Consider the following 21,098-nt stretch of genomic DNA (forward strand, 5'->3'; position numbering starts at 1 on the left):
ATGCAGCTACTCTGGAGGAGTAGGAGATAAGGCTGGAGCTCCTTGTTCTGGTCCTCTGGCCCCTGCCAACCCCTCCTCTGGCCCACTGGCCCTGCTCCTGCCATACAGCCGGCCGGCAGGGGCTGGCTTTGCTCTCCTGTGGATTCATCTGCCTAGATGCCCCCAGCCCCCACAGCCATCTAACAAGTCCACTCCATGTTTAAGGGTCATCTCAAAGACCCTCTCCCTGACATCTTTTCTGATCCCCTCCCCTCCTTTGTGCTCCAGGTTTACTCCACACAAACTTCCACCATGGTGCTCTATTTATTGACACTTTAAGACATTTATTAGTTTATAGGTCTATCACAGACTGGGAGATTCTTAAAGTCTAGAGCTAAATGTTAGTCATTTTTCAATTCCTCTTACCTAAGCACTTAGGACCTGGCATGAGGTAGACACTTAATAATTACCTACTGAATCAATGAATGTATAAAGTAATAGGTAAACAGATGATTTGTTCCTCCTAGTAAACAGCACCAGGATTCCCACAGGCATATAAGTTTACCATAACTAAAGATGAAAAGAAACTCTCCAAACCCCCAACCTGAGGTTAAAATAAACCAATTTTTGTTAACTGAGCAAAATAAATTTATGACTTTATTAAAAATATTATTTGAAATAGAAAGTAGTTTATATATCTTTGAGTCAGAATGCAGATTTTATTTAATAAAAAGAACAAAGAGGGTAAAGATCACTGCCAGTGTCTGCAGTTCTTCAGAGATGAAAGGAGGCATTTTTTACACCAGTGATGGGCAATCTTTGAGCTTGGTCTGTCAAAATTCGCCAAAAAACCAAGCATAACTTGAGTAGGGTGTCACTTTGAGAAAAAAACCATAATTTCACAATATTTATAGTTTAAATAACAAAAATGTATAACTGTAATATATAACTGTATTTAATAAACCAAAAACTAATTATTTAACTTACCTGCTTAGTGACTTCTTTGTTTATCTGTCAGTCGGTTTCTTTTGTTAGTCTTGATATTAACTTGTATGGGGTGCCGTGAACTAAGATAAGTGAAGGAGAGGGGGAATTCTTTAACTAACCTGCCTATTAGTAACATTTTTTGTTGCTGAATTTCATTGGCTAAATCTTCAATTGAAGGTTGGTATTTTGTACACTTCAAGCCCAAGCAAGTGCTACTAACTTCATCTGTCAATCTGTTTCTTTTGATGGTTTTGATATTATTTAATGCTGAGAATAAGGTCTCACAAAAGTACGTAGAGGGTAGGCCCTGGCCGATTGGCTCAGTGGTAGAGCGTCGGCCTGGCATGCAGAAGTCCCGGGTTCGATTCCCGGCCAGGGCACACAGGAGAAGCGCCCATCTGCTTCTCCACCCCTCCCCCTCTACTTCCTCTCTGTCTCTCTCTTCCCCTCCCGCAGCCGAGGCTCCATTGGAGCAAAGATGGCCTGGGCACTGGGGATGGCTCCTTGGCCTCTGCCCCAGGCGCTAGAGTGGCTCTGGTCGCGGCAGAGCAACGCCCCAGAGGGGCAGAGCATCGCCCCCTGGTGGGCAGAGCATCGCCCCCTGGTGGGCAGAGCGTCGCCCCCTGGTGGGCGTGCCGGGTGGATCCCGGTTGGGCGCATGCGGGAGTCTGTCTGACTGTCTCTCCCCATTTCCAGCTTCAGAAAAATACAGAAAAATAAAAAAAAATAAAAAAATAAAAGTACGTAGAGGGAAAAATTGTGAGTAAAGCCATTGCTATATTCTTCAGGGTGCTAAAAGTGTCTGGTAATCAGTTCCAGGCACTCCAAATTTCCTGTTCATAGTGGTACTCCTCTTGATTCTCCAAGCGGCATCTTTCCAGATTCTCAAGCTTTGACCTCAGGTCAACAAGCACCTGAGCCCAGATGCTGTCTTAAAATTCTGCAAGTTGCATCTTATGTAAATTAAGATGGCTGCCACTATTTCTAATGGCGGGAAATGGCACCCATAGGAAGGCCCTTGCCTCTCCCAGCCTCCCCCTCACTTATCTCAGTAATGATGGTCAATTAGAAATCCACGACACCCCAGAACAGTAGATTGGATGATGGTTGCTGTGGTTATGTGGTTGCTGGTAATGGCGATCACAGGGCCCCCAGAGATGTGTCCCCCGTGGCATTCCGCTGCTCCCTGCTCTGCCAGTCGGAAGTGAGGTCAAAGATCCCCTAATGGCCTAACTGGAAGTCCCAGAACTACACGTTCTGTGCTGGAGTTCTGTTGTTTTGGCCTACAGACCTCCGGCATGGAGTGTCTACACTACAGCAAATGTTTTATTCTCAGCTACTGCACCTGGCTGTGCGGGAGCTGAGGATGAAACGTCTTCTCGGCATGCGACCCCCACTTCTCTGGTATGCGGCCGCGTGTCAGTGCTGACATGCATGTCATAGGTTCGCCATCACAGTTTTACACTGATGAACTCACCTGGTCCATTCCAGCTTCCCAGCCCAGGATTCCATCTTTCTGACTCTGGTGGGGTGGGGCCTATGGGTGGCTCAGAGTGAGGAGCTTTAGTCACACCCTCACACCTAGAATCTTTCTGCTCTGAATGCTCTACATTTTCATAGATCTAGATAGAGTACTCTGGAAATAAAACTGCAACACCCTACTCCTCACCAGCTACTTCCAAGACCCTCCTGCAGTAATGCTGAATCATTGCCCCAGCAAACTCCTCCTTTCTTTTCTTCTCATTTTTTTGTTTTTGAGACAAATGCATCAATTCATTGCTCCATATAGTTGTATACAGGCTCCTTTTTTCTTTACCTACTTTTGTCTTTTTAAAAAATATTACTATGCAGTTCTCAGATTTTTCTCTTCTCTGAAAATTTCCTTTAAGTTATATACTGTGTTGTTCTTTAGTTGATCCAACTGGATTGCCTATTGAAGAAATAACCCTGTCTTATCCCTTTCAGTGCTTAGCACAGCACTAGGCATAATTAAGTGTCCAATATTTTAAAATACATATTTCCAGCGGTACAGATTCATTCACACAATGCATATTTAATACATGATCACTGTGTGCCAGGCAACTCTAATGGGAACTGTGCAATGAGACTTTGGCACAAGCAGAAGGGGAAGGTAGAATTTTTTTGTAGCCCTATTTTAAAAAAGCCACATCAGAAATTACTTTACATACCTCTCACACTACGGACATCTGCTGCTTGTCTATGAATTTTGATCGATTTTGTTAACTTCCTGGGCAGAGAAAACTATTCTTATTTTTTATGCAGGTGGGTTCCAATATGCAATCAGATGCTAGTTTGTAAATAATCTAAAACTCCAGATATACCTTCCTATGGAAAGAGTGTCATGTCTGGAAGTTAGGTTCCTAGGCAAGCCCACAAAAAACCCAAATTGTTATATGAACGTTCACTCTGTCATCAAAAATGATATTGTCAGTACGCATGCTCTCATTCCAAGTTCTGCATCTGCTTGGCAGGAACTTGTTTCCCTCCTGTCTTCAACAATAGAGAAAGAGGTTTTCAGTGGGAATCCTAGTTATCCCCAAGAATAGGAATTATGGGGACTGCAGAAGGCAAATGAGGCTTTATGTTGCAGACTCTCTTCATGCTTATGTACAAAAATATAATCTCTTCCTAGGTACATAAAACTCTTCAATTTAGCAAGATATATTTTGGTGGAAGAAAATCACAATCAGAATACAAGCAAACATGAAACCTAACTTTTTGGAGATCAGCAGCTTTTTAAATTATTCATTCTAACTCCAGAATATGAATTCATATGATTTCACAAAATGTGTGAACTGTTAACTCTTCAGATGTATGTAAACTGTCCAAAAATTAATTTGCTGATGAACTATATGTATGATTCATATGCAATTACATTTTTATCAGAAGATAAGGATATTAAAACTCAAACAAATAAATATAAAGCCATCACCAAACATACATATACTAGGGATTCCTAAGAAACCACACAAAATCTACTGTCAAAAGTTAGTTCTGATTGCATCAAGTCCTTAAAAATGTTGCCTTTTCTTGACCTGATATCTTTTTTCTCTCTTTCCCTCTCTCCAACTCCCCATCCTCCACCACTTAATTCTCACCTTTTCCCCTCATTTCCTTCTCTACTACCTCATGGCAGGATCCACGTGAGCCTATGACATAATTACCACACACTCTTCCAAGTATGGTGTTTGCTGATGTAGCCTATGATATAAATAGTAAAGTACATGGCTAAATTTGTCCTATAATAATTTATTAAACAGTTGTCACATTAATAAATTATTTTTGGTTTTGAGCAATGACTCAGTTCTTAATTAGTCACTATGGGGGGAGAGAAGGCAGTCAGAATTAACCTGAAGCTTCAAATTCAAATGTAATTAATGTCTGGAAGCATTTTAAGCCATGCTGCATATTATTATCATTTGATGAGCTAAAGTAAAAACGACCCTCAAATAACAGCTTTCCATCGAAGCTATATCTCCTTTTATTTACAAAAATTTAATAATATATAAGGTTAGGCTTTCTTTGAGATGGAGTCTAAAAGAGTGAAAAATATCGTGATCTAATAGGAAATTGTTTTTGAAGGAAAAAAATATGATTCACCTTTGCCCACCAGCTTGACAGCATAAAGTAGGTATTAACATTTTCATCTCCAAATTGCTCAGCCACATAGAGCCCCAGTGATCCATACTTGTCATATATGTTTCTCTTTGATGTGTCAGTGAGTATTGTGTGGGCATTGTTGATTTCTTTAAACTTGTCAGCAGCAGCTGGATCATCTGGATTCTTGTCTGGATGGTGTTTCAGGGCCAACTTTCTTTAAAAAAAGGTAAGGAAAAGCATTAGTTGACAAGAATTACAATGACATTTAGGAAGGGCACTATTCATTTGTACGTCCTTTATACATGTAAATACTGTGAGATGATGATGTTGCATTGACTAAGCCAGTGTTCATTAAATTTTGTCTCCTATTCTAATGTGTAGGCACAATAGTCTTGTTTCTCCTCTCACATTCTCAAACGGATTCTCAGCTGTGTGGTTGTTGAGTCTGAGACATCTTGCTGTTGGCAAATATGTGAAGTTGCTTTTACCTGGAAACTGATCAGCACCTCACCTCAACATGCAGCATGCATGGAATTTTATGAGTTCCAGCATCAGGACCAGTTTACACCAAAATTTTATTTAGAACTGGAAGAATTTTCCAGAATTAACAAACTTCACACTACATATTCAAATAGTTAAACCCAACAATCAAAACTTATTTTCTTAGAAGGTGACAGAAGACAATTTGACTTTGGGTGAGGGGTATGCAGCATAATCAAATGTCAAAATAATCTGGAGATGTTTTCTCTCAACATATGTATCCTGATTTATCAATGTCACTGCATTAAATTTAATTTTAAAAAAAACTTATTTTCTAATTTATACTCCCTTGAATAGACATCATGAGCCACCACCAATCTTCCACAAATTCCCTTTGTTTTTCTGAACAAATACTGTGACTTCCCTTGTATTAAAATGTATATTTTACCTCTTTTCAAATCTTTTTACTTCAAATAATCCATAGAAATTTACTTGTGAGTAAAAGATCCTCTCTCCTCTGTGGACGGTAAAGCAGTTTGTAAAGGGTATGGGTACACAAGGTGTTACATTGTGTGTGTGGGGGTGACTTGGGGGGTATTCTTTATTCTTCAGTTATGCTCAAGTATAAGAAAACCTGTAAAATGGATATAAGAGGTAAGCTCTGACAGGGTCTAGCTAGTGGCCCTCTACAGACAGATTTACATATTGATTAAAGTCATGTTCAGAACTGAATCTATAGTAGTTTTTCCACTATAAAGTCAGTTAATTTTATGACTATCTACTGGAAAGACCACATGACTTATTCTCCCCACTGTGCTTATCCTAGGTATATGTAGGTACTGTATACACCTTAAGGTTTTCTTTATCGTTTAGATTAAATTGCTTCATTTTAATGCAATAATAAAGGCCGTGAGTAGAGCAGGAAAGTATATCTTACAAAGTAACCTATACAATAAATTGGAAAAGAAGTTCCACCTATTTTAGGGATGAAAATGTTGTAGGTTTAGAAGTAAGTGAATAATAAAACAGTTCATTATCAGAATGCTCAAAAGGTACCAAAATATTTGTAAATATGAATCATGGTGTATAATCCATTCTAACTTTGAGCTCGGAATAAATGAGAAGAATAAAACAATGATGGTTTGTTTTAGATTTGTTCAACCAAAATATTTTTCATCCTTTTTGAGATGTGTTTGGGGTATCTATAAATTCTTCTACATGAAACCATTAGAGAAATTTTTTATTTGCAGAATTTATGATGAAATCTTGTGCTAATAGCACAAAATGCCCATTTTTCATGTTTAAAAACTTTTATATTTACTCTATGCCAGCATTATTGTAAGGATGTTATAAATTTTCACCACAACTCTATGAGATAGATACTATGATTCCACTGAACAGATAAGGACATTTAGTCACCAAGAAGTTAAATGAATTGCCCAATATCACACAAATAATAATTAGAGCTATTCTTTGAACACAGACAATCTAATCCTGAGCACATGCTCTTAACCACCAATATACTGCTTCCTATATATTTTCATTATTTTTTAATTTTTATATTTTTAAGAGTGAGCCTCTTTATATTTTTAGATTAAAAGAGTAAGGCACACAGCCTGACCAGGCGGTGGTGCAGTGGATAGCACATTGGATTGGGATGCACAGGACCCAGGTTCGAGACCCTGAGGTCACCAGCTTGAGCGCAGGCTCATCTGGTTTGAGCAAAGCTCACCAGCTTGGACCCAAGGTCTCTGGCTCAATCAAGGGGTTACTTGGTCTGCTGAAGGCCCATGGTCAAGGCACATATGAGAAAGCAATCAATGAACAACTAAGGTGTCGCAACGAAAAACTGATGATTGATGCTTCTCATCTCTCTCCATTCCTGTCTGTCTGTCCCTATCTATCTGTAAAAAAAAAGAAGTAAGGCACACAGAATGTTAGTAGGCCATTATAAGGATTTGGCTTTTGATCTAGGTAACATGGGAAGCCATTGGAGTGTTTTGAGAAGGAGAGTGGTGTGATCTGACTTTAGTTTGAAGACCACTTAGCATTGGAGAGGACAAAGGTGAAAGTAGGGAGATTCTTTCAGAAGTTTATCGTGATTCAGATCAGTGTGGTAGTATGGAGGATGTCCTGAGAATTGGTTGGATTCTGGATATATTTTGAGGACTAGCTGGATTGGATGTGAGATGTGAAATAAAAAGAGAAATCAGGGATGACACCAAAGTTTTGGCCTAAGCAATGGGAAATTTGTAGTTACTGTTAAAGAGGTTGTGAGATTTTTTTTCTAAGTAGGAAATGGTTTGCTAGGATTTGGTGTTCTCTTTTGGACACCTTTGAGATGCCTGTTAGACTTCCAAGTGGAAATGGAGGTAGAGAGATCTATGAGCCTGGAGTTCAGGTGAGAATGATAGGACCTATACATTTGAGAGGTCTCAGCAGGTAGACAATATTTAGAGCCATGGAATGAGAAAAGATTCCCAAGAGAGTGAGTAAATGAGAAGTCCAAAGATGAAGCTTTAGGAAGCAGGAACCAGCAAAGGAGCTGAAAGAAGAAAGATGAAAATGCAGAAGAAAAAATCTGGAGAATATGGAATCTTGGGATCCAAATGAACAAAGTATTTGAAGATTAACTGTGTCAGATGCCATTGGCAGGTCATGTATGATGAGAACTAAGAATTGATTGCTGGGTTTAATGATATAGAAATCTTTGGTGACTATGATATACATATACACACACAGACCATTGAATCTATATCTATGTATTTATAGAGGGAAAAATAAAGCAGAAAAATAAAGAGGAAAATGGAAGGTTATACTGTAACCACAATTGTGCTTATAGATGCACATTGGGATTATAGGTGATTCTTTGTTTTGTTTTTGTTTGTTATAAAATATATACACAAAATATATACACATATTAGTTGTGTGGTTTTCTTCAGTAAGCATTTTTAAGCTCTAGTTACAAATTCTGTGCTCTTTTTTTAACTAAAAGTTTAGACTTTATGTCCTTAAATGACCCACTACAAATTAGAGGAAGGGAAAGGAAGAAAGAAAGAAGTCCTCAAACTTTAATAATGCAACAATCATCATCTAAAAACCTCAAGTGGATTCTTTAAGCATATTAATTTTAATGGCTCAGTATTCCTGAAATTCTCACTCTGTATCCTGGAACACAATTGCAGAATTTTTCCTACTAGTTCCAGAGATTATGTCCAGGCCAGTCGAATGCAAGAGCTATTAACTTCTGCTTTGAAAGAGAGAAATCCCTGAAAAATGGCTCTTTTTATATACATACATATACATATATATACATTTCTTTGTTTCTAGTGTTCAGTTGTAGACTGATACACACTGCCCAAGACTTAGCCACAGAAGCCTGGCTTCCTGTCATATTTTAAGCTGCTTGGATCTTTGTCAGCTCAGAAGAGCAGATGCTCTCAACCATTTATCACATTCCTCTAACAATAGAGTTGGCAAATTCAGAGGGCTGGAACACCTCCATTTGTAACAAATCCAATTCCTGGTCTCCAGCAGCATTTTGACTCTTCTTGGCAGATACTCTTGGCTCTGAAGAATCCTTAGTAAATATGGCTAGCAGAGGCAGATGCCAAAATTACACAACTGCTCAAGGAGGTACTTGATCAACGACCTACCCCTTTGGGAATTGTCTGTAGAGCAAGAAAACATGTTTAGGATTTAGGGTAAAAGGAAGTGCTTGGAGTACATTTAAATGTACCTTTACTCACCTATTAATTTTAAAAATCTTTCTTATAGTTTCTCATTTAATACTTAAAAGTGAAATAATATTCAACCAGAATATGAGCCTTTAATTCTAAATCTCTCTCTACTTTTAATCTGGTATGGCTATAACTGATATTAAAAATAGCAACAATGCCTCTAATTTCCACTTCAAAATCTAATGACAGCTATCAACAGAAATGCATAATGAATTCAGTAGGGGTAGATAGGCTAAACACGGATTTGTAGTTATGATTACCTAAGGTCGCTGAGATCTACCTATTTTGAAGCAGTGAATAATTCTAAGAATTGTAACATTCTGCCCAGTTCTCTTCCTTGCAGCATCTAACACTCAGGTGAGATATACCTACTACTCTCTACCACTTTCTGAGTTACCTAAGACCCAATTCTGACCATGTTGCTCCAACTCTAGTCCAAATCTATCTATCTCCATGGGGTTGGAATGTCAGTGGAAACCTTGTTTGAGAAGGCTGGCCTCTGAGCCTCATGAAGCTCCACCGGGCCTGGCTGTGTCTACAGCTGCCTTTTCCCACTCAACGTTATTTTCAGCTGCTTTCTCCAATCACCTTTTTTTGCTTCCTATTTGAAAGATTTTCGTATTGCTGACTGACTTTCTGCTAAAATCCTTCAGCCATAAAGTTTATTGTCCCAGTAATGTCCCAGAAGAAAACCACCTTCTGCCAAAGACAAAAGAATGGAGGAGGGAGAGTGTACGGGCCAGAATGTAGTGCAGAGGTAGCAAAAGAAAGCAAAATCTGAGCTCATATTAGATATAGACTACTCTTTCTAGGAAAAATATTGGCTACAAAGGGAAGGATACTGATGACTGATAGGAAGATGAATTGCTATAAACCAGAGTTTGCAGGTGAAAACAAACCCTAGATTAGTAACCCTAGGTGTATGGCAAGTTTTGCAACTATGGAGCCTGAGAGTATGCAACACTAGAGGTTCCGTGGTGCCCTCTTGGACTCCAGCAACACCCAAGTGAAAATATAAGAAACCAATATATGTGTTCCAATGCACATCTGTCTGACATTTGGTATTGACAGATGTTTTAATGTTTGAGAATCTCACACCGGCCAGATACCTGGTTTGGTTAGAGCATTGTTCCCAAGCACAGAGGTTGCTGGTTTGATCCCCAGTCAGGGCACATACAGCAACAGATAGATAGATGTTCCTGTCCCTTTCTCTCCCTTCCTTCCTAGATAAAATCAATAAATAAAAAATGTTCTAAAAAGTAAGCATGGGAAAAATATAAAATAGCACACAGATTGTTCTCTTTACCATAAAATCTTGAAGAAAAAAGAAAGAAAGAAAAATCTCCTTTTGTGGTTTAATTTGCATTTCCTAATTTTGGATATTCTCTAAATTTAGGTTAATCTTTTACTAGTTTTTTTTTTTTTTCCTGAAGCTAGAAATGGGGAGAGACAGTCAGACAGACTCCCGCATGCGCCCGACCGGGATCCACCTGGCACATCCACCAGGGGGCAATGCTCTGCCCCTCTGGGGCGTCGCTCTGTTGTGACCAGAGCCACTCTAGCGCCTGGGGCAGAGGCCAAGGAGCCATCCCCAGCGCCCCGGCCATCTCTGCTCCAATGGAGCCTTGGCTGCGGGAGGGGAAGAGAGAGACAGAGAGGAAGGAGGAGGGATGGAGAAGCAAATGGGCGCTTCTCCTATGTGCCCTGGCCGGGAATCGAACCCGGTCCCCCCGCACGCCAGGCTGACGCTCTACCACTGAGCCAACCCGCCAGGGCCAATCTTTTACTAGTTTTTAGTTGGATGTTTAGAATTAATTTGTAAGATTTTTTTAAAATGCATATTCTGTATATGATTTTTTTTGTCCGTTATATGCATTGCATATATAGTCTCCATTTCTGGGGCTGTTTTGGTTGTCATTGTTTTAGTTTCTCTATGGAACCTTTTGGTTAACAGAAATTCTTAATTTTAATTTAGCTGAATTAATCATCTTTTCCTGAATTCAGGAAGATATTGTTCTGTAAACTCTAAAATCTTTATAGATTTGCCTTTCACATGGAAGTCAATGATCCATTTGAAGCTGATCTTTTTAATGTAGTAGTAGAAGGTAGATATCCAATTTCATTTTTTTTTTTTTTTTGTATTTTTCTGAAGTTGGAAACGGGGAGGCAGTCAGACAGACTCCCGTATGCACCCGACCGGGATCCACCCGGCACGCCCACCAGGGGGGCGATGCTCTGCCCATCTGGGGCGTCGCTCTGTTGCAACCAGAGCCATTCTAGCGCCTGAGGCAGAGGCCATGGAGCCATCCTCAGCGCCTGGGCCAACTTTGCTCCAGTGGAGCCTTGGCTGCGGGAGGGGAAGAGAGAGAGACAGAGAGGAAGGAGAGGGGGAGGGGTGGTGAAGCAGACGGACACCTCTCCTGTGTGCCCTGGCCGGGAATCAAACCTGGGACTCCTGCATGCCAGGCCGACACTCTACCACTGAGCCAACCAGCCAGGGCCGCAATTTCATTTTTAAAAGTAAATATGCAGCCTGACCAGGCGGTGGCACAGTGGATAGTGTGTCGGACTGGGATGCAGAGGACACAGGTTCGAGACCCCGAGGCCACCAGCTTGAGCGCGGGCTCATCTGGTTTGAGCAAAGCTCACTAGCTTGGACCCAAGGTCACTGGCTTGAGCAAGGGGTTACGTGGTCTGCTGTAGCCCCATAGTCAAGGCACATATGAGAAAGCAATCAATGAACAACTAAGGTATCGCAACAAAAAACTAATGATTGATGCTTCTCATCTCTCTCCGTTCCTGTCTGTCCCTATCTATCTATCCCTCTCTCTGTAAAAAAAAAAAAAGAAAAGAAAATATGCAACTGTTCTAGTACCACTTATTTTAAAAATTAAATCTTTTTCCTGTATTTCTAGGCTCTCTATTCTGCTCCATTGGTCTATTTGACTATTTCTGAGCCAATAACAGTGTTAAATATGATATCTTCTAAATATGTCTTAGTACCATAAAGAGGAAGTTCTTCTGTATTGTTTTTTAACAGTTTTGTGGCTATTCTGGGCCCTCTGCATTTCCACACAAATTTTAAAATTAGCTTGCCAATTTACACACACATGCACACAATTGGGATTTTTATTGCAATTGCATTGGCTCTGTAGATTAATTTGGAGACTGACATTTGTACAGTATGTCCACTTATTTCGAAATGCTAAATGTTTCTCATAGTTTTGTAATTTTACCATTTAGGTCTTGCATATATTTTAATAGAGTTATTCCTAGTAACTTCATTTTTGGGGTGTGGTTTAGACATTAAAAAAAATTTTTTTTTTCAGAGACAGAGAGAGTCAGAGAGAGGGATAGACAGGGGCAGACAGACAGGAACAAAGAGATGAGAAGCATCAATCAGTTTTTCGTTGCAACACCTTAGTTGTTCATTGATTGCTTTCTCATATGTACCTTGACCATGGGCCTTCAGCACACCGAGTAAAAATTTTTCTTAATTCAATGAAGATATAAAATATTTCTATATACTAATGCTCTTTATTCCACAGAACTTCTAAGCTTATTTATTAATTTTAATAAATTATAGGTTCTTTTGAATTTTTTGCATACACAATAATATAATCTGCAAATAATGATGTTTTCTCTTTCCAATTCTTATATGACTTACATTTTTTCTTATCTTATTGTCCTGGCTAAGACTTAAGACCTTCAGTAAGATGTCAGATAAGAGTGACTATAGCAGGCATCCTTTTTCCCTTCTTTTTACTTATTTACTAAGAGTGAATGGCCTAATTAGGCAGTGGCACAGTGGATAGAGTGTCTGCCCGGGATACTGAGGACCCAGGTTTGAAACCTCAAGGTCACCGGCTTGAGCATGGGCTCCTGCGGCTTGAGCACAAAGTCACTGGCTTGAGCATGGGGTCATAGCCATGACCTCATGGTTTCTGGCTTGAAGCTCAAGGTGACTGGTTTGAGCCCAAGGTATCTGGCTTGAGCAAGGGGTCACTGGCTCAGCTGAAGCCTTCCTACCACTTGCCCTGGTCAAGGCACATATGAGAAAGCAATCAGTGTACAACTAAGGTGCTGCAAAAAAAAAAAAAAAAAAAGAATAAATTGATCTTGAATTGTATCAAATGCTTTTTCTGCATCTGTTAAGAAGTTTTTTTTTTCTTTACTATGTTAATGTAATTGATGTTAAGTGAAGCTTGTGTTCCTGGGATAAACTCAAGTTGGTCAATATGTATTATTTTTTTATTTAATGTCAGACTCAGTTTTTTAATACATGCATTGAAATCTAAAAATTTCCCTCTAGGAGCCACTTTAACTGCATTCCACAACTTTTAATTTGAAACATTTAGTTCTAGATATTTTCTAAATTTAAGCATGTTGTTTTACCCATGAGTTATTGAAAATTGTGCCTCCCAATTTTTAAACATATTGGAATTTTTTGGTATCTTTTTGTTTTTTCTCTCTAGCTTGATTGCATTTGCAGTGAGAAACATATTCTATATGATTTAAATCCTTCAAAATTTGAGACTTGCTTTATGCCTCAGTATATGTTGAATTTTTATAAATGTTCCATGTATTCTTAAAGGATTATTATCTGTACCTGTTGAATGCTTAGTTCTTAAGTAATAGGATTATATCTTATTGATTTTGTTTGCTAACTTTTGCTCAAATTTTTAAATATTTGTAGCCATTTTACTGATCTATCAAGTAAGGTATGTTAAAATTTCCCACTATGACTATAGGTTTGCATATTTCTTCTTATAGTTCTGTTACTTTTTGCTTTATATATTTTAGGCTATGTTCTTTAAAAGCATACAGATTCACAACTCATATATTCCTGGTGAATTGAACTTTAATTATTATGAAATATACCTCTTTATCTCTAGTAATATTTCTTGTCTTTTTTGGTATTAATAAAGCTATATCATCTTTCTTTGGGTAGACATCTACATAGAATATATTTTTCTGTTCTTTCATTTTCAAATTTTTTGTGTCCTTATATATGAGATATGTCTTTGGTAAATACCATATAGTTTTGGTTTTTTAAATTCACAATGACACTTTTTATTTTAACTGAAGCAGTTAGTCTATGTTTATTTTTAATATAATTATTGTTGGATTTTTTTATTTTGTCCATCTAAAATATATTTCCTCTCCTCCTCTATTTTGCCTTATTTTGGATTGATTCTTTTTCATTATTCTACTTTTTCCCTTTGTTGCTTTGGAAATTACACATTCTTTTCTTATTCCTATTGTGGTCCTCCTAAAGATGACAGGATTCTTGATTTATCAATGTATAATGTCAATGTACTTTGTACTTTTATCTTGGAAGAACACTAACACTGTTATTCTCCTTTCAACTTAAGTGTTGTTGGTAGCATATACTTTAATTCTCTAAGTCATTTAAGCCCTCAATAATTGTTATTTAATATAATTAGTATTTAATGATGTTTCAGACGATTAGTATTTGTGTACATATTTTCTATCATTATTTTCCTATTTTCTTTTCTTTTTTTTTTTTGGCCTGGGATAATTTTCTTTCTGTCTAAGAGCACCCTTTAGTATCTCTCTTGATGCAGGTCTGCTGATGATGATTTCCTACAATTTCTGTTTAGCTTTAAAATAACTTTATTTTACCTTTTTTAAAAAAATTTATTCATTTTAGAGATGAGAGAGACAGAGAGAGAGAGAAAGGAGAGACAGAGAGAGAGAAGGGGGGAGGAGCTGGAAGCATCAACTCCCATATGTGCCTTGACCAGGCAAGCCCAGGGTTTCGAACTGGCGACCTCAGCATTTTTAGGTCGATGCTTTATCCACTGTGCCACCACAGGTCAGGCTTTACCTTTCTTTTTAAAGAGTATTTTTCTGGATATAGAATTGTAAGCTTTCAATTATTTTCTTTCATTGTACTGAAGATTTCAGTCCATTGTGTTCTGGCTTCCATTATCTCCGTTGAAAAATCTACTAGTAATAAGTCTATTTGTCCTTCTCTGATTTCCATGAAGGCTTTCCATCTTTGATTTCAGTAGGTTTTTATTTTTGTGATGTGCTTAGATATAGATTTCTTTTTATTTATCATGCTTGGCTTTTATTTGGCTTGTGGTAAACCTGGAAAATTCATATACATTATGCTTTCAAATAGCTTTCTCCTTAAGTCTTTCCCTCCTCTGCTTTCAGACTCCAGCTACATTTATGTAAGAGCATGTTAATGGATCCTCTAGTTTATCTTCTTGCATTATTTTTTGTCCTTTTTTAATCTTTCTGGCTATTTTATTCTAGCTTATCTTCTGGTCAGCTCTCCAACCTATTAAACCATAACTTTGAATCCTTCAGTTTAGTTTTGTATTTTTTAGTTATAAAATTGATTTGTTTATTTTAAAAATCTGAAATGTTTCTTTTCATAATTTTCAGTTTTCCATGCTAATTCTCATTGCTGTAATTTATCTTCTTGATCCTGATAGTTATTTTTAAATCTGTTTCTGATCATTTTAATACCTGAAGTTTCCACAGTTCTGTTTCTGTTTTCTCATTTCTGCTGATTCTTGTTCATATTGTCTCAACTTGTGCTCTTGATCATCTGTGTGCCAGATAGTATATTTTTAAAACTTTTAAAGAAATAGAGAACTAAGAAGATATTGTCTTACACCAGACAGCATTCTTTTTCTTCTTTTCCAAGTTGAGAGAAGGAGAGATAGATAGACTCCCGCATGCACCTCAACCAGGATCCACCCGGCGAACCCAGTCTGGGGCCAATGTTCTGTCCATCTGGGGCCATGCTCACAACTGAGCTATTTTTAGCACCTGAGGCAGATGCTCCACAAAGCCATGCCAGGGGCCCATGCACTTGAATCAATCAAGCCATAGTTGAGGGAGGGGAAAAAAGAGAGAGAGAGGAGGGGGAGGGGAAGGGGTGTAGAAGTGGTCGCTTCTCCTGTGTGCCCTGACCAGAAATCAAATGTGGGACATCCACACACTGGGCAGATGCTCTACCACTGAGCAAACTGGCCAGGGCCCCAGACAGCATTTTTATTTCCCACTTTTAGATGTCTGGAGGCACTTGCAAAACTGGAATCATCTTAATCCAATATTAGGGATTGTGATTTTTTTGGTCAGTCAATGGCTCAAAGTTCAGTTACAGTCCATACAAGACTGATGTATTCATCATCTATTTATGTGTAATAAAGCTACAGTAAAATTTAGTAGCTTAAAACAGTAAGCAGTTTATTAGCCCACAATGCTGTAATTGGCGTGGACTCAGCGCAGACAGTTTTCCTGCTCCATCTGGCTTTGGCTAGGACTGCTCGACTGGAGCTGGAGGATCTGCTTCTAAGATGGCCTCACTGACCGCTGGTAAGTAGTGCTGGCTGTGGCTAAGAGCTCAGCTAGCGCTGTGCACTGGGGACTCTCTTCTCCATGTTGCTTCTCCCCATGGCTAGGTGGGATGCCTCACAACACAGTGGTCTCAGGAGAGTCGTGTTTCTTCAGTGATGACTACTAGCATAAGCCAGACTGCAAATGTAGAAGCTGCTAATCCTTTTAAAGGTTTAAGTAAATCATCATTTCTGCCATGTTCTATTGGTTATATTAGGTTAGAGAACCAGCCAGATTCAAGAGGACTACACAAGGACGTGAATACCAGGGCACATAGTTTAGGGAGGATCACTAAAGTAATTATCAACCACAGATGATTTACTTCTTTTTTGCCCTTTCTCTTGGGGTGCAGCACTGTAGAGTCTAAGTAGAATTGCAGGATTCCCATTCTTGTTGGGCCAGGGTCCAAAAATTTCCCCCTTTATAAAGTCCTGCTCAGCCTCTCAGCTTCTTTTCTCCCATATTATGACCTAGTTAGCAGTAGTTCTTTAGCCTCAAATGCTTTTAAGATATATATCTAGGACCTGACCAGGTGGTGGCGCAGTGGATGGAACATTAACCTGGGACTATGAAAAGCCAGGTTCAAAACCCTGAGGTCGCCTGCTTAAGTGTGGGTTCATCCAGCTTGAGCACAGGCTCACCAGCTTGAGATCAGCATCGCTGGCTTGAGCATGGGATGATAGACATGTGGTTGCTGGCTTGAGCCCAAAGGTTATTGGCTTGAGCAAGTGGTCACTGGCTCGGCTGAGTCCCCCACCCTTCCCTCGTCAAGGCATGCATGTGCGACAAGCAATCAGTGAACAATTGAAAGTGCCACAACTATGAATTAATGCTTCTCATTTCTCTCCCTTTCTTTTTTTCTCTCTCTCTTGCAAAAAAAGAAAGAAAAATATATCTGTTAATCCCTACATTGTTTATTTCTTTACTGCAGACTGAGACACATTAGCTCAAAAGTCTACTCATGCCAAACTCAAATTTTTATACATTCAAGTATTTTAAAACTAACCTAAGCAAGCAGATTGTTAGCTATTTAGAGCCTGCCTGCTTTACATAATACCTGCAAGACCTCACCCTACATCTGCTGGCTACTGATAAGATACAGCCTGTGGTTGTAAGACTCTCTGGAGCTCTTTGATTCTGAGACTCCTCACTATGCCCCTGAGTGACATCGCCTAGATAGTTAGCCTCGTTTCCAACCTCCCTTTCTACTGGGTGTGCCTTTGCCCTTCCCCTTCTGTGGGTGGCCCCATGCTGTCAGTCTCTGAATGGTCTCATGTCATGAGGGACTTCCCGTCATGTGATCCTGTTGATGCACTGACAAATAAAGCATGTTGTGTGTCACTGGCTTTCTTATATCTTTTAACTTGATCAGCCCCCCAAGTCTCTCACATCCCCTACAATCATTTTGTTTATTTGTACCCAGTACAGTTTTACTTCTTACAAGAAGTTTTAATACAGTGTGCTGCTGAGGGGAAGCTGAGACAGGAGTCTTAGTGGGGTTCAAGGAAGCAGGAGCCCCTGGGCCAGGGGACATAGAGTCAGGGGACAGAACAGCAAGGTTAGCCTGGCCTTCTGGCAGTGTAGTAGATAAAGCCTCGACCTGGAATGCTGAGATCACTGACTCGAAAACCTAGGCTTGCCCAGTCAAGGCACATACAACAAGCAATTAATGAACGACTAAAGTGAAGCAACTATGAGTTGATGCTTCTGGCTCGCCCCTCCCCCCATAAAAATCAATAAATAAAATAATTTTTTAAAAATTTGAAAAAATTAGCATGGCCAGGGTACCATATGGCTTCAAATTGTAAATAATGATGCCAGTACTGCTATAAAATTATTTTTGAACACCTGCTACCATAGTGTGTGATTCAAGTAATTTGACCACCAAGGCACTTCTACCCAGGGCTCTCTGTAGGCACATTACACATCCCTATGATTTCCTCACATTTGCAGATGGAATGTCTGAGCATCTCACCCCAGAAATTGGGTGTTTCACATTCATAATTTAAGACAGATTGTATGAGATTACAATAGGAGCCATAAATGATGATCTGTTTCAGATACCGTATTTCCCCGTGCATAAGATGCTCCCATGTATAAGACGCACCTTAATTTTGGGGCCTGAATTTTGGAAAAAAAATGTATTACATAAAGTTGTTGAACTCAAGTTTTATTGATCATAAAATTCATACAGCTCCTCATTACCATCAAAACTCCCATCCATTAGCTTGTCCTCATCTGTGTTTGATGACGAATCACTGTCTTTATATATTGCCTTGTTCTCAGTTCCATCTATGGCATTTGAAATGCCACACTTCTACAACCACTGTATAAGACACACGCAGTTTTTAGACCCCAATTTTTCCCCCAAAAGGTGCATCTTATACATGGGGAAATACGGTACGTTCTTCTTTTCTCTCATATAGCCTCACATTGAGAGTCAAGTGCTGACCTCTAGTGGCAGTCAAGACAGTGATTCCACTGTATTTCAATGATTTCTTGGCAAATAAGTTTCCAAAAATGTGTAATAATTGACGGTTAAGCCATTATGCTTGAATATGTTTTTTAATGTGAGAGTTAAAAATACTTAAATTTTGAAAATTTCAAATGCCAAGTGATAGAGCTTTGTTTTAGATACTTTTCAGGTCACCACAGTTCTCTTCAATGGCTAGTTTAAGAGCCAGCTCTTTACCCTACCTAGGAACGTAGAGCAGACTAGAATATTTGTACAAACACAGTAAATAAAATGTGTCCAAAACATATTAGAAATATTTGTCTATGATCATCATAAAAGTATGACTTTAGAGAATGAGTACTTGAAGTTCTGACCCCAGTAGACCACTGACAGTCTGCAGCAAGGCACTAGGATCTTGAGAGCCATATTTTAATCCTTTTCCTCCCCAACCCGCAGCTCTCCCAGAAACCTTGCATTTCTTGGGGAAATTTTTGCATTCTTCTTCTTCTTCTTTTTTTTTTTTAAACCAGCAATCTCTATTGAACTCTGGACATGAAGGGAGAACAGGACTGGAATGTAGGAGAAATGTCTGTACAACCTTGTCTTCTACTTCCAACAGCAGCTCTCAACAGTGGTTCTAGTCAAAGCCCTCAGCGGGTACTTGCTCTGATGATTTCCCTGATGATTAGTGATGTTGAGTACCTTTTCATGTACCATCTGTATGCCTTCTTTGAAAAAAATGACTGTTCAGATCCTCCACTCGTTTTTCAATCAGATGGCTGTTTTTGTTTTCTTTTTAGTTGTATGAGTTCTATATATTTTTGGATATTAAATTTTTATCAGATATACGGTTTGCAAATATTTTCTCCCATTCTGTTGCCTCTTCATTTTGATGATGGTTTTCTCCACTGTGCAGAAACATTTCAGTGTGATGTAGTCCACATGTTTATTTTTGGTTTAGTTGTCTTTGCTTTTGGTGTCAAATAAAAAAATCATTGCCAAGACCAATGTCAAGGAGCCTACCACCTATGTTTTCTTCTTGGAGTTTTATGGTTTCAGACCTTACATTCAAATCCTTAATCCATTTTGAAGTAACTTTTGTGTATGGTGTGAGATAGAGGTCCAGTTTCATTCTTTTGCATGCAGCTGTCCCATTTTCTCAACACCATTGATTAGAGAACTGTCCTTTCCCCATTGTACATTCATGGCTCCTTTGTCATAAATTAATTGAATTGTACAAGTATAGATTCATTCCTGGGCTTTCTTCATTGATCTATATGTCTGTTTTTCTGCTAATACTATACTGTTTTGATGACTATAGCTTTGTAATAGGGTTTGAAATCAAGGAACATGTTGCCTCCAACTTTGCTCTTCTTTCTCAGGGTTGCTTTGGTTATTTGGTCTCTTTTGTGGTTCCATACCCATTTTAGAATCCTTTGTTTTATTTCTGTGAAAAATGCTATTGAAATTTGATAGAGATTGCATTGAATCTGTAGATTGCTTTGGGTAATAGGAACATTTTAACAATATTGTTTCAATCCATGAACATGTAATATCTTTCCATTTATTTGTGTCTTCTGTCATATTGTTGGTTAGTTTTCAGATTCTGAAAAAGTTTATTCTGATAGCTTTTTTCATATACTTAGTTGCTTTCATGGAGGAGCAGAATTTTGGAGTTCCTAACACTACCATTTTCACTGACATCATTACCTATTAGTTAATAACTATCAATAGATAATATTATCTAAATGAGTACTTTTCCATTGAATGAATATTTTTTGTCAATGTATCATCTTGTAACAATATATTGGAAATATCTGAACAAGAAATATCCTTCATATTGAATTTTACATCAAGTGCTGCAGCTAGAGTATCAACATTCAATCTCGATTCTCACTTACCCAAAACTCATTAGCAATTAAAAAAACTCTTTCAACTGCCACGTTAGTTCCAGGGTAACACAATGTAAATTGAACAAGAATAAATAAATTTTCACATGGAATATGTTTATTTTTGAAATAGCTGAATATTTCCACCCATCTTTTATCAATTTCGACATGTTCATTTTCCCATTGTACTAATTTTCAGAATTTAAATATACATTCAGTCTTCTAATTTCTTCAAAAAGACACCTGTCATCTGTTTTGATGTCTGGCATTTCTTTAGATAAAAACTCAAGACAGGATTCAATATCTGTCCAATATACTTGCGATGAAGTAAAAAAAAACACCATTGAAAACTGTTATTTCCCGTGATGTTTTTTCAGACCATTCTTCGATATATTGAAAACATGTCTGGTAAAAATTCTGCATTTCTTTGATAAACTTTTTTGTTATGCCCAGATTTGATTCCTCTAAGTCTGACAATTTTCTTTTTATAATTAAAGGAAGAAATTTTTCTTCAAAACGAGATTTATATTGAAGGATAAAGTCATTCAAAACAAGACTAACTTCCAT

At 38.4% G+C, this 21,098-nt stretch overlaps 1 protein-coding gene across 5 annotated transcripts in view; it reads right to left on the reverse strand.

The window, feature by feature from the left end:
• The window catches only part of DNAJC5B (DnaJ heat shock protein family (Hsp40) member C5 beta), a 121,205-nt gene that overhangs the window by 10,698 nt on the left and 89,409 nt on the right, over positions 1–21,098 (reverse strand). For all 5 annotated transcript variants that reach the window (XM_066372454.1, XM_066372455.1, XM_066372457.1 and 2 more), the window contains exon 4: positions 4,588–4,801. In XM_066372454.1, the coding sequence (XP_066228551.1) occupies positions 4,588–4,801 (214 nt within the window). The remainder of the gene's footprint in view (positions 1–4,587; positions 4,802–21,098) is intronic.

Source organism: Saccopteryx leptura, chromosome 3 (assembly GCF_036850995.1).
Source record: "Saccopteryx leptura isolate mSacLep1 chromosome 3, mSacLep1_pri_phased_curated, whole genome shotgun sequence".
NCBI lineage: Eukaryota > Metazoa > Chordata > Mammalia > Chiroptera > Emballonuridae > Saccopteryx > Saccopteryx leptura.